At 41.4% G+C, this 13,963-nt stretch overlaps 1 protein-coding gene across 1 annotated transcript; it reads right to left on the reverse strand.

The window, feature by feature from the left end:
- Positions 1-437: 437 nt before the first annotated feature.
- Positions 438-5,230, reverse strand: LOC129393486 (basic salivary proline-rich protein 2-like). Its single transcript, XM_063593359.1, has 4 exons — positions 4,724-5,230; positions 3,749-3,784; positions 1,799-3,231; positions 438-653 (listed from the first exon to the last, which is right to left on the reverse strand). Exons 1-3 carry the CDS (start codon positions 4,785-4,787, stop codon positions 1,832-1,834), a joined length of 1,500 nt encoding a protein of 499 aa, XP_063449429.1. The 5' UTR covers positions 4,788-5,230; the 3' UTR covers positions 438-653; positions 1,799-1,831.
- Positions 5,231-13,963: the final 8,733 nt, after the last annotated feature.

Consider the following 13,963-nt stretch of genomic DNA (forward strand, 5'->3'; position numbering starts at 1 on the left):
GGAATATCAGTAAACAATCAGAAAATAATTTTAAAATTTCAATTTATGCTGTAGAAGTCAGGGAAGGGCCAGGCATGGTGGCTCACACCTATAATCCTGAAAGTTTCAGAGGCCGAGGAAAGCGGATCACCTGAGGTCAGGAGTTGGAGACTAGCCTGGCCAACATGGTGAAACCCCGTTTCTACTAAAAATACAAAAATTAGCTGTGCATGATGGTGGGCACCTATAATCTCAGATACTTAGAAGGCTGAGGCAGGAGAATAGCTTGAACCCAGGAGATGCAGAAGGCAGTGAGCCGAGATCGTGCCACTGCACTCCAGCCTGGGTGAAAAAAGCTCCATCTTGAGGGGAAAAAAATAGAAGTCAGGGAAGTAGAGAAACAGTAAAACCTTTTTGCATGGCAGCTGGCTAAATTAGGATTAAGGAGGAGGGAAACTTCCCGGAGCATCAAGGAAAAGGGTTCCTAGATATTCGTGTAATGTCTTCTCTTGGTCCTCAGATCCCACATTCACAAATATTGAGAAACAGACACCACAACCAGAAATTGCAAGCTAATTATTTTATTGGTATATGGAAGTTAGAGCTATGACCACCTTGTTCCAATGTCATGGCATTTGAATCATCTGAATCACTGTCATCTTCTTATTCACTTCCTGAAACAAACAAACAAGGAAGTTCATAGACCAGACTTGACATGGCAGGAAATGTCGAATTCCTCACTGGTCTTAACTGCACTACAGTACATGAGAGCCCATCCTCTCTCCCCCATCCCTTCTACCTCCTGTGTTTCCTCCCTAATTTTTTGTGTGTTCACTCTTTGGATGCCCTTGCACAAAATGTGCTCCAAATTGTTCCTTACGTGATGAAGACAGAAGATCATTCTTAGCTTGTTATTGCTTGCTGCTGAATTTGTTCAGGAATATATTTACACAGATGGGAACTGGAACATATTCTATAACAGTGAGAAGCTGAAACCACCCTCAGTGTTCAGTGGCACAGATTGGTTAAAGAAATCACAGTGCAGCCACATAATGGAGTAGTATAAAATTGTAAAAACAAACAGATAACCACTGAAGAGATCTACTTAGCTTCATAGACGCATGTGGAAATTTTCAAAGAAATGTATTTTTTAAATGATTAACATATGTACCTGAATATAAATTATAGTATTAGTTCTGGGGGAAAAATATTCTAGTTATCTATGTACACATAAATATTTCAAACAGAAGATGCCATAAAGTTAACAGTGGCAGTTTTCTGAAGGAGGGGAGGCAGGTAGGATGAGTTATGCCTTTACATTTAGATTCATATTTTTTCGTATAATTAGGTATTTTTTGTTAGCTTAATCATGTACTTATTGAACAGTAAGAATTTGAAAAATGAGACATCATTTAGCTGCTGAAAGTTCAGGGACCACTTGGCAGGAATACTGGACTTGAGAGGCTGGTGTGAGGCAGGACTGAGCAAACAGTGCTCAGGTGAAAACTTTAAATGGGAGGTCTCTCAGTTTGTGCACAGAAAACAGAGCGCCAGAGAGAACATGGTACTACTTCCTTGTTGCCAACACAACTTAAGACAGATTATTTGGAATGTTGTTTCTCAACATCAGAATTCCTTAAAGAGTTTGTTACAAATATAGGATCTTGTTACCCATTTCCAGAATATGTCAATACACATCTTTAGAAATGGGATCTGGGACTATACAATGTCAATGGGCTTTTAGCTGATTCATTGGCACAATAAAGCTGGAGAGCTGTAGCAATTAGAGCACTTGGTGAAGAATAAACTGGAATCATACCTGTCATTGAATCCTAGATGACTGGGGAGGCTGTCACTGGGGAGGTCTGGAAGGTCTGCCCCCTTGAGGAGGGGATGGTGGTCCCTGGGGCTGTCCAGCAGGAGGTGCCTGAGGCTGCTGGGGATTGCCTCCTGCTGGAGGTGGGGGACCTTGAGGATTGTTGCCTTCTTGTTGGGGTGGTCCTTGTGGATTTCCTGGAGGAGATCGGGCACTTCGGGACTTGCTGCCTCCTTGTGGGGGTGGTCCTTGTGGCTTTCCTGGAGGAGGTGGGGGACCTTGGGGCTGGTTGCCTCCTTGTGGGGGTGGTTCTTGTGGCTTTCCTGGAGGAGATCGGGCACTTCGGGACTTGTCTCCTTGTGGGGGTGGTCCTTGTGGCTTTCCTGGAGGAGGTGGGGGACCTTGGGGCTGGTTGCCTCCTTGTGGGGGTGGTCCTTGTGGCTTTCCTGGAGGAGATCGGGCACTTCGGGAATTGCTGCCTCCTTGTGGGGGTGGTCCTTGTGGCTTTCCTGGAGGAGGTGGAGGACCTTGGGGCTGGTTACCTCCTTGTGGGGGTGGTCCTTGTGGCTTTCCTGGAGGAGATCGGGCACTTCGGGACTTGTCTCCTTGTGGGGGTGGTCCTTGTGGCTTTCCTGGAGGAGGTGGGGGACCTTGGGGCTGGTTTCCTCCTTGTGGGGGTGGTCCTTGTGGCTTTCCTGGAGGAGATCGGGCACTTCGGGACTTGTCTCCTTGTGGGGGTGGTCCTTGTGGCTTTCCTGGAGGAGGTGGGGGACCTTGGGGCTGGTTGCCTCCTTGTGGGGGTGGTCCTTGTGGCTTTCCTGGAGGAGATCGGGCACTTCGGGACTTGTCTCCTTGTGGGGGTGGTCCTTGTGGCTTTCCTGGAGGAGGTGGGGGACCTTGGGGCTGGTTACCTCCTTGTGGGGGTGGTCCTTGTGGCTTTCCTGGAGGAGATCGGGCACTTCGGGACTTGTCTCCTTGTGGGGGTGGTCCTTGTGGCTTTCCTGGAGGAGGTGGGGGACCTTGGGGCTGGTTGCCTCCTTGTGGGGGTGGTCCTTGTGGCTTTCCTGGAGGAGATCGGGCACTTCGGGAATTGCTGCCTCCTTGTGGGGGTGGTCCTTGTGGCTTTCCTGGAGGAGGTGGAGGACCTTGGGGCTGGTTACCTCCCTGTGGGGGTGGTCCTTGTGGCTTTCCTGGAGGAGATCGGGCACTTCGGGACTTGTCTCCTTGTGGGGGTGATCCTTGTGGCTTTCCTGGAGGAGGTGGGGGACCTTGGGGCTGGTTACCTCCTTGTGGGGGTGGTCCTTGTGGCTTTCCTGGAGGAGATCGGGCACTTCGGGACTTGTCTCCTTGTGGGGGTGGTCCTTGTGGCTTTCCTGGAGGAGGTGGGGGACCTTGGGGCTGGTTGCCTCCTTGTGGGGGTGGTCCTTGTGGATTTCCTGGAGGACAAAAAGAGAAGAGAAAGACAGAGTAAAAGCCCATACAAGATTCCCTGAATAGTTGCAGTAAATTTTTATCAGTTTGGGTAACAAGCTGAGTGGGGAAACACACAAAAATGAGACCAAGACATTAATTTCTTTGCATTTCAGTGAAGACATAGAACTCTGGAATGGAGCGCCAGGGAAGAACAAAGCAGTTGAGGGCCTCTCAGTATAAAGAGGAGACAGAATGAGGATGCTGCCCATTTGTCTGTCATCTCCCAGCAGGCACTCCTGGCCAGGGGGATGAGGTAACCCACTCCTGCTGTCATCTAAGCCAAGCATCTCTGCCGTTCAATTTGGTGGCCTGCTCATGATGCCCAGAATCAAGGTTGCATGAAGAGTGCCTATATTATTAGGAGCACTAACATTAATCAATTCCTGAAAGGAAACTTTTGATAAGAAGACACTGGAGAACTGATCCATTCATAAGCAGAAAAAGACAGTCAGAACAGATTGAGAATAAATCGGGATTTACCTGCTATTAGGGAGGGAGATTCTTCCTGGCTGACATCTAGAAGAGAAGCACAGGATGATGGGAAAAGTTACATCTTGAACCTTACAACACTCACAAGTGTTCTACAGGGAAAACAGACTTCTCACCACACCCCATGCATCCCCTAAGTTAACTCATCAGCCACCATCTGTGAAGCTGCTGGAAGGGGAGGAAGGTGTAAGGGGAGGCAGGGTTGTTATAACAGAGCAGCAGCCATGAACTCAACATAGAAGAGCCCCTTTTTTCCCTCCCTAGCATCCCTCAAGACTTAATGCTAATTTAGTTCACACATGCCAGGTACTTCAATGTGATACTTTGGTATTCTTATGCCCTCCATTTCCTATAAATACATTGCTTATGTACACATGCTCTCTCAATAGGGGTAACCAGAAGTAATCACTTCAATACAATCTTACCCATACCACTCCCAGCACATTGAAATACTGCGTGTAAGGGAGAGAAAAATGACAATGATTGGCTCTGATATTTCTGTATCTCTAGTTAAACAGAGACAAGTGTTCCATCCAATTATCTGTCTCTGCAGTATCTCTGATACTGTGTGTGTCTATCGCCGTCATCGATGCTGATCCACTGTACAGCAAGGCCACCATCATCCCTGTGTACTTACTGAGATCAGTTTCGGATCTTCACAGCTGGACTTCCATGAATCTGCCTTGCATTCTCTACTGCATCCTTCACAGCACAGTTCTATCTCTCTATAAATGCAAATCTTACCTTCTCATTCCCCTGGAACAAATTCTTTATTGGATTTCATTGTACATTAAATAAATTAGAAACTCTTATTGTGGAATGAGGGCACAACAAGTCTCTTGATCCTAAGCATGAAAACTCTGCAGCCCCATCTGTGTTTTCATTCTCCTCTCTTCCCCATAATTACCATTATCACCTCCTAAGCCCCAAGCAGAGTCACCACATCTTCTCCCTCTTCTGTTTTACCTTCATTTAAGTTCTGAGCTGAGCTCAGGGCCAGCAAGGCCACTGACAGCAGAATCAACAGCATCTTGCAGGAGGCTCTGGAGTCACTCCCAACTCTGTGCTGGGAGGAACGTGGCAACTCCCTTTATAAAGAGGAGCAGAACAATGGCACCTTTGAGCTCCACAATGGGTGGGCCTCACCACCTCAGAGACTGGGTTCTGCTTTGCTCACTGCAGGTCAGGTGTATCCCTTATTTTTCTTTGAGACTCTAGCCCAGAGAGATGAGTTGGATAGGATATGTTGTTAGTGTCTTATTTCCAAAAGGTACAACTATGACTTGAACAATGGTTTTGAAGGAACTGTGTCCAAGCCATCAGCACTGTGTCATCACTGAACTTTACATATCATTAGAGTTTCAATCTTTTAGGTAAGACTATCATCCACTTCCCACTGTGCTATTTATTTCTGTTTATGTGTGTGTGAGCAGCGATGCTACAGCCAGCAGTGAAGATGGTCAATATCTCTGGATATTATTATGCCCTATTTCCATCTCTTGTGATGTGTGTGTACAGATATTTTCATATTTAGCTCAATTTTTGATGTGATAGAGATGGTTTCTGCTATCTATGAGATGTGTGAGGACAGCACACTCCTGTACACACATAGATGACAGAAAGCTGCCCCGCAGCCTGCTCAGGATAGGGCTATTGTTCAAGTTTCTGTGGATCTCACTCAGCTTAGGCAAGGCTTGGTCCTGTACAACACAGGAAGTCTAAAATTTTGTATTCTAAAGTATTTTTAGGGGTTATTAATGCAAAATGGACACAGAAACCACCAGGAAATTTCTAGACCTGAGAAAACTGAATACATAGTTCTGTGAGGGAGCCCTGCGATGTCATGTTGCTAAAATTTCCTTCATGCTCTTCCCTTTCTCTAGAATATTCTATAAAATTCACCTACTGCTTCATTTCTTTTAGGAATTGTATCGAATTCTTACCACTGATAATTAAGTGGCCACAATTCTACATTCAAATAAGATAATCAGATACCGCCATCAAACCCTCAATTGCATTCTATTGGTTTTATTGGTTTAGTCAGTATTTGTGTTACCTGTTTTCTCAGATTCTCCTTCCACAAGGAGTATTTTTCTACAATATTCTGATATACATGCCTCCCCACGTTCTTTCTAGTACTTCTTTTTCATATTTTATTTTCTGGGTCAAGCTCATTATGTGTATCTTTTATTATGTAGCTGGCTTTTCCCCATGAATTTGGTGAGATTTCCTTTATTTAATCTTTTAAGTAATAGGATATATACTCTTCACCATCTTTTTTCACTCCTGTCTGTGTAATTTCACAATAAATGTTGTATTTCCAAAAAGCCCTCTCAGAGTCCTGCATTGTTAGCACTTCTTTTAGCTGCTGGTTCTTCTCTTATATCTGGTGAATCCCTGCTCATCAGTTCGTGGAATATACAGGTTAGTCAGTGAGTCAGCTGCCATTTACCACTTAGACCTTCTGTGTGTCTTGTGTAATTGTTCACATTTTGTGCATGGCTGGTGTTAATTTGAGAACAGATTGGTTGGAGGTATGATGGGGGTAGAGAGGGTATGCGACAGTAAATCCTAAAGACAGGCCTCTTGACCATTGTGGATGAGTGGATCCTGTGCTGTGCACATGAGGGTCTGGTCTGGCCCTTCTGAAGAGTTGCGGATAATAGTACAGGGAGACTTCCTAATACAAAAGGCTTTGCTATGCATAACTTTGCCCTTGCAGGGGAACCAGGCAGATTGGTATTTTCCCTGGCATAAATATAGACATACTTCAAAGGGGAATACATTACTAGTTGGCAGTTCTTTCTGGCTCTATGGAAAGTGGATTGGTTCTAGGTGAGCTTCATGAGTTTTATCTTAGGCAGAGAGTAGTTGCTTGGTCCCAGCAGATCCCAGTGCTTTGTTGAGATTTGTGTCTCTGGCCTCACAGACACTGTTTTCCATAGGAAATGGAAATGAACAATCCTGCCTAGCTGGCTTAAGCTAGACCATCAGGTAGCAAAGGAATGTCAGAGACAAGGAGCAACAAAGAGGCCAGGATGACATTGCCTGATTATGTCACCAACTGAGGTTGCTACAGCCTGATGCAAGACAGACTTCCCCTTGGCAGGAGAGTACAGGAAGAGAACAGAAATGCCCCTAAAGGTCAGTCATTTCAGGCCCTTTCCCTGATCTTCTCCAGTGTCAGCAATGAGTAAAGTTTTTCAGGAAAGCATAAATATCAGCTATGCACTCACCAGACAAAACAAAAAAGAGGTGATGGAAATGTGGAAAGGGATACTGTCTGTGAGTGAAGGTGGGTGGAAGAGAGAAGCAGGACTGCAGCAGGAGCTTGGGCACCTATATGTGAGTGGCAGCCCTCAGCACTCCACTTGCCTTCTAATATCCATGTTCATATTCTCAGGTCCAGAAGGAACAGTCTTCAACATATGAAATTTTAGGAACACAGTTCAGCTCTCATAACAGCTCCCAACCTTTTCTAAGTCAAGTGTTCAGTGGTTCAAAACTCCTCACTCCCTTCAGGCACTGCCCTTTAGCAAATCGAGTTGCCTCCACTTTCAACACTCATCCCAAATACAACAACTTGCATAATCTTTACTAAAAGGTGATAGTTCAGGCCATGATGCTCTCTCCTGAAGAAGTTTAATATCCTCAGCTGCTCTTGGTAACATTCCTACCCCAGCACATCCCATATCCATTCCCCTCACATCAGTCACGGTGATCATTGAAAAGTAGGAATTAGATCATAACACTTTTGTGCTTCAAATGCTCTTAGGATTTTCTTCTGTACTTGTAATAAGATCCAAACTACATGCCTCAGCTCTCTCACACCCACACATCTCCCTCTTTTTGAAGACGCGGAAGCTCTGTGAATGGAACAGAAAGCCAAATCCTCCTCAACTTACTATGTTCATTGGGTAAACCAACCATTCTGATAACACAGTTGTGTTTGAGAATTCAGCGTTGCTTTGACTTTTCTAAAAACTTTGGTTACACTAGTAGGATCTTCATCTTTACATTTTTATTTGATGTTGATGCTCTCTAATATATATATATTTCACAATTATTTGAGCATATTTATATTCTTTCCATTTATCCTAGCAAAGGCTGATTATAATAGAAAACATTTCTTCAGCATTTACTATATGATATTCAATCTTCAGAACCATCATATTAGGGAGGTGTGATGATTATTATTATCTTAATTTTGTAGATGAGGTGATTTAGGTGCGTGCCTAGGTTCATATAAAGGTAGTAAGTGGAATGGAAGGCATTCAGTTCTCAGAGCTGAGCTCTTGCCTACTGTGCTCCAGTGGTTACTTGCTCTTCATTCATTCATTTCTCTAAAAGGAAGTGAAAGGAAATGAGATTCAGAGAACAAAAACAAGTTTCTCTTAGAATATTGTCAAGGTTAAATTTTCCTGAGTCGTTAACAGCTAATGTGACTAAAAATATATTTTCCTGAGTAAACATGTTTGTTTGAAATCATAATCCCATTTAAACATATTCTAGTCTTCCGCTTTACCGCTTGCATTTATATAAAGACACTCAGAGGAATTAATTCCTTTTTTTTTCTAATTACAAAACCCTGTCAATGTAGATCCTGTATGTCCTTCCTTAATCCATGCTACATGCATTTTTCTTGGGTGGCGTATTAGCATTGACAAAATTTGTGTATGCCCTTTTAAATTGACTAAATTTGATCCTTCTAATCACAATGGATCTAAAATTCTAGAAATCCAAGAGGGAGCCTGGTCAGAGAGTTGTCTAAGAAAGGATAAACTATATACCACTTACATAACTTTCAGTCTTCTGCATGAAGATGTCACCTGTGTCCTGGCCCCAGAGCTGGTGTTCCACCCTCAGTGATTGGGGCCATAGAAGGCATTGGTCATCAGCCTAAGGTCAAGTGTCTGTAGCCTCATCACACCACTGTTATCACAATGTCAGAGTGTATTCTTCAGCTTTCAGTTAAACATCCTATCAGTTCATAGAGAAGTACAATCACAACTTATCTCATAAGAAATACAAAGCAATGTATGTCACCCTCATATTTTTCTGATCATGTACAAAGTCGGTAAGATGATAGGAATTTCATTAAAGTGATTAATCAATGACTCATTTATTAAACCCATAAACCTGTACCTATCTCTTTCAAAAGATGTTGTCTCCTCTGCTTAAGAACCACAAATTATTACTGTATTTCATTGATTTTGAAGTCCACATGTATGCATATTTATCATCTTGGAAATTGTTTTTAAAATATGATCACGACAGAATCATTCATCCAATGTTTTCTTCTTACAATGGTACCTTGATATCCTCTCCTGAAGAGGTGAGGTCTGCTTTTACCCCCTTGAGCTTCGGTAGAACTTCATTACTGCCATGACCAGTAGATTATATCAGAAGTGATACTTTGTGACTTTTGAGTCTGTATCATGGAAATGCCATGCAATTCCAAATTGTTCTTTATGGAACCTCACACATGCTGTGAGGATGTCCATGCTGTGAGACAGAGATAGAACATTCATTTTAAAAATGATTGGATCAAAACTGTCTCTAAACAATATTCAATAACCGAGTTTGTTTCAGTGACCCAATTGCTATCTATATCATATATTATATTTCTACACATGCATGGCTACATAGCTAAAGATTTATGGATTATTCCTTTCTATCTTGCATAGTGATGTTTCTGATGCCTTAGCTCTTCTAGTACTTACAATAGCACTTTGAGGATTTTTTGCATTTATGTTCACTTTTCAAAGTTAGAAATAAAATCTTAATGTGATTGAGTGACTTTCCCTAACACATACACTTCAAAGGGAACAGCATAAGAAAAAGAAATGAAGGAGACAGACAGAGAGAGAGACAGAGAGAAATGAGACAATGACCTTATTCATGAGAACAATGTAAAATACCTAGGATCAAATAGTAAGAAATGCACAGGATTCAGTTGAAGAAGAATGATCAAACTTTGATGCAGAATATGCACTAAAATGTATATACATGTAAATTTCTGCACATGAAAATGCTATATTCAAATAGGACAAATTTTCCAGGTGTTCTGGCAAAAATTGCACAACAGTCCCCTCTTCCTGTCTGATTTTGGCTTTGCTCAATTACAAACTCTGTTATTTTTCTATTTGTCATTCCAATTCCACAGTTTTGTTTACATTTATTGTTTATTGTCATCTCTTCTTTCATTCTCCTCAATCTTGGGTATTAATTTCCGCTGTGCTTCTTTATTGTAATTTTGTTGGGACATTGGGAAAGGGCAGAAATCAGTCCATGTGTTCAATGCACTGTGCATTCCAACACCCTAAGTATAGAGATAAATTCCTTATCACAGTTTATAGCAGATTCTACAGATGATCTTTTTGTTTATGACTCTTTCTATATAAGTGTATTCAAGTGACTTTACAAGGCAGACTGCTATTACCTGTGTTCCTAATTTTATCAGAAGAATATGCTGCTGTCTTTTCTTTCCTGGCTGCATTAAATGTAACATGACCATGACTTGATAATCACATGGTTATTTTTTACAACATTATTGAGTAAACATCTGGCAACAATCTTAAATATTGAATACATTTTTATACTCTAATACACTAACAAATATAATTTTTAAAAAACAAATGTACATTGTTTCAAGTCTATTACTTACCCATCTTTGGAAATGCCAAAGCAAATCTCTCCATATTATTTAAAAAAAAAAAAACTTTTGTGCCTTCTAGTAAACAGACATAGAAACAGAATTTTATGATATGATACATAAAGAGTTTGTATTTATCTTACATTTTTGCTAACCTTACTTTTTAGCTAAACTTTTGTCTATATTTGCATTTTCTTGATTGAAACATGCCTTTGTACATTTTTATTGAGCAATTAAAGGCTTATTTAACTAGTCAACCTAACAACATTGACATACGGTTTTTGTCAGATTGGAATGATCTACAAAGCTTCTGAAGCTTGAACTTTGGGGTCCTTCATGTGCACAGGCCCTTCCCAAGATCCTGTTTAGAGTGAACGGAATACAAAGAGATTTAGACGGTTCATGAACTAGCAGTGGTCTTCTTTATGCCGACTCCTTTACTCAAGCCTTTATGTGTTTTTCTGTCTTCCACTGACCCATGGGGATCATAAGATTTCAAGACCTTCTCCTCCCTAAAACAAACTCCAATCATTTGAGGGATATCTGAATTTTTTTCTGAAAAGAAGACTTGGGAATACCTATAGAAGCAAATTTCTAAATAATCTGATTCTTATGTCTACTAATAATAGCTATCTTCCTGCACTGCTGTAAATGTACTGTGCCATTGCAGATTATACATGGAGGAATCTAAAGAGTGTACTGTAGTGGTGACTGAAGGGCCTATTGAAATGAGGTACAGGTATAGATTCTTGCTCTTCCACTAGTTTTTCCCTTGAAGAACATACTCCCTGCAGAATGGCACCTTCCCTTAGTATTTGTAGTGTTTCTACCTTTAAGCATGGAAGGAATGGTCAATGTTAGCAATGTTTTCTTTTCTTTACAATTTACGGCGGGGTAAGGACAGTTCTCATGATTGACTATAAAAGCAAGGGCACCTTCATGGCCCTAATCCATTTGAGCATTTCTGCTGGTGTCCTGGATCCATCTATCTCCACATCTGTGTATCCAGAGATGGTGCTGACTGTGGCAATTACCAATTCATGGAGGTTCTTTGATTTTTAATACGAAGAGTGATTTCCCCAGAGGTTTTCTCTTTAAATGAAGACATTTCTTCCCTGATTTCTAGGACATACCACTCTTGTTTATTCTGAAGAGTCCATGACTGGAACACCAGGGAAGGCCACAGATTTTTGTATTCTTTCTTTATTCAGGCTCTTTGGTTTTCCTTGGGAGAGATTCTACGACAGACTTACTAAGTGAGACTCTGCAACTCTGCCCCTATTTTGTAACCTTCTCCCCCAGGCATCTTGTTCGCTTAGCTGAGTACACTCTTGGGGAGAAGAGAGAATGTGGTGGTAGCTCATGAGGACACGTCCAGTTTGCATCCACAGCCTAAGACTCAACTGAATAAACACCTGAAATCTAAGTCTCCCTAAAGGTGTGCAACAGCTTTGGGGGATCTTCAAAAATTTACCTCCTGTTATCTTTGGAATGGAGCAAAAACTAAAAGTGTTACATGGGAAGTTTGTTTCAATTCTACCACCTGGTACTCAGTTTACAAGCATTTCCCAATCCTACTTCTTAATGAGTTATATAAAAGGAGAAGATTTATTGACCATTTGTCATACATTTTGGTCATGTCAGCTATTGATATGTATTTTTTACATTATTAACTGAAGAAAAATGGATGCCTTTTACAAACGTTATAAGATTACAAAACACAAATACATCCAAAGGAACCAAATTAGGGTTGTAATGTGGAAGCCTAATGATTTTCCATCAGAACTCTCATATAAATGCCCTGTTTGATAAGACAAATGAGCAGGAGCAAGGTCGTGGTGAAGGACTCTGCTGAAGCTTTCCCAAGGATTCCTATACTAAAGCTTTGGCTTTCTCAAAATATTCTCAGAATAAGCAGTTATTGTCATTCTCCAGAAAGTCAACCAGCAAAATGACTTGAGCTTTCCAATAAACTCTTGCCATGACCTTTGTGCTCTCCTCATCCCCTTTTTTTTGACTGGACTTTTCCACCTCTTGGTAGCCATTGCTTTGATTGTATTTGTTTTCCAGATTTTACTGGTAAAGTCATGTGTTGTCTCCTGTTATAAATCATTGAAGGTGTGCTTACGGTCTTCATTGCTTGTATTTAAATTTTTACAAAAAGTTCTGCTCTTGTCTGTACTTGATCTTGGTGACACAGTTTGGGCATCCATTAAGTGAAAAGCTTACTAAACTTTGATCATTCGGTTAGAATCATGTAAACTGAACCAACTGAGAAGTCTGCGGTGTTGGCTATTGTGTGTGCTGCTAATCGTCACACATCTTCTCTTAGGGTATAAAGAAGATGAATGTATATCTTGCAATATGACATGGTTCGTCTGTCACTGTAGGCTTTAGGTTCAACATTGCCTCATTCCTTCTTGAAATGAGGAACTCCTCATTGAATTTGTGAACTGCTGACTTCTTCAACCAATGTCAACTTACCATGCGGCAAGTAGGACAACTTTTTGGACACCGTCAGTGACTTCATCTTCTTCCACTCAAGCTTCACAATAAATTTGTTTTTGTTTTTGTTTTGTTTTTTTTTAATAGGTAATTTTTTTTATTATACTTTTGAATTTTAGGGTACATGTGCACATTGTGCAGGTTAGTTACATATGTATACATGTGCCATGCTGGTGCACTGCACCCACTAACTCGTCATCTAGCATTAGGTATATCTCCCGATGCTATCCCTCCCCGCTCCCACCACCCCACAACAGTCCCCAGAGTGTGATATTCCCCTTCCTGTGTCCATGTGATCTCATTGTTCAGTTCCCACCTATGAGTGAGAATATGCGGTGTTTGGTTTTTTGTTCTTGCGATAGTTTACTGAGAATGATGATTTCCAATTTCATCCATGTCCCTACAAAGGACATGAACTCATCATTTTTTATGGCTGCATAGTATTCCATGGTGTATATGTGCCACATTTTCTTAATCCAGTCTATCATTGTTGGACATTTGGGTTGGTTCCAAGTATTTGCTATTGTGAATAATGCCGCAATAAACATACGTGTGCATGTGTCTTTATAGCAGCATGATTTATATTCCTTTGGGTATATACCCAGTAATGGGATGGCAGGGTCAAATGGTATTTCCAGTTCTAGATCCCTGAGGAGTCGCCACACTGACTTCCACAATGGTTGAACTAGTTTACAGTCCCACCAACAGTGTAAAAGTGTTCCTATTTCTCCACATCCTCTCCAGCACCTGTTGTTTCCTGACTTTTTAATGATTGCCATTCTAACTGGTGTGAGATAGTATCTCATTGTGGTTTTGATTTGCATTTCTCTGATGGCCAGTGATGATGAGCATTTTTTCATGTGTTTTTTGGCTGCATAAATGTCTTCTTTTGAGAAATGTCTGTTCATGTCCTTTGCCCACTTTTTGATGGGGTTGTTTGTTTTTTTCTTGTAAATTTGTTTGAGTTCATTGTAGATTCTGGATATTAGCCCTTTGTCAGATGAGTAGGTTGTGAAAATTTTCTCCCATTTTGTAGTTTGCCTGTT

Source organism: Pan paniscus, chromosome 10 (assembly GCF_029289425.2).
Source record: "Pan paniscus chromosome 10, NHGRI_mPanPan1-v2.0_pri, whole genome shotgun sequence".
NCBI classification, from domain to species: Eukaryota; Metazoa; Chordata; class Mammalia; order Primates; family Hominidae; genus Pan; species Pan paniscus.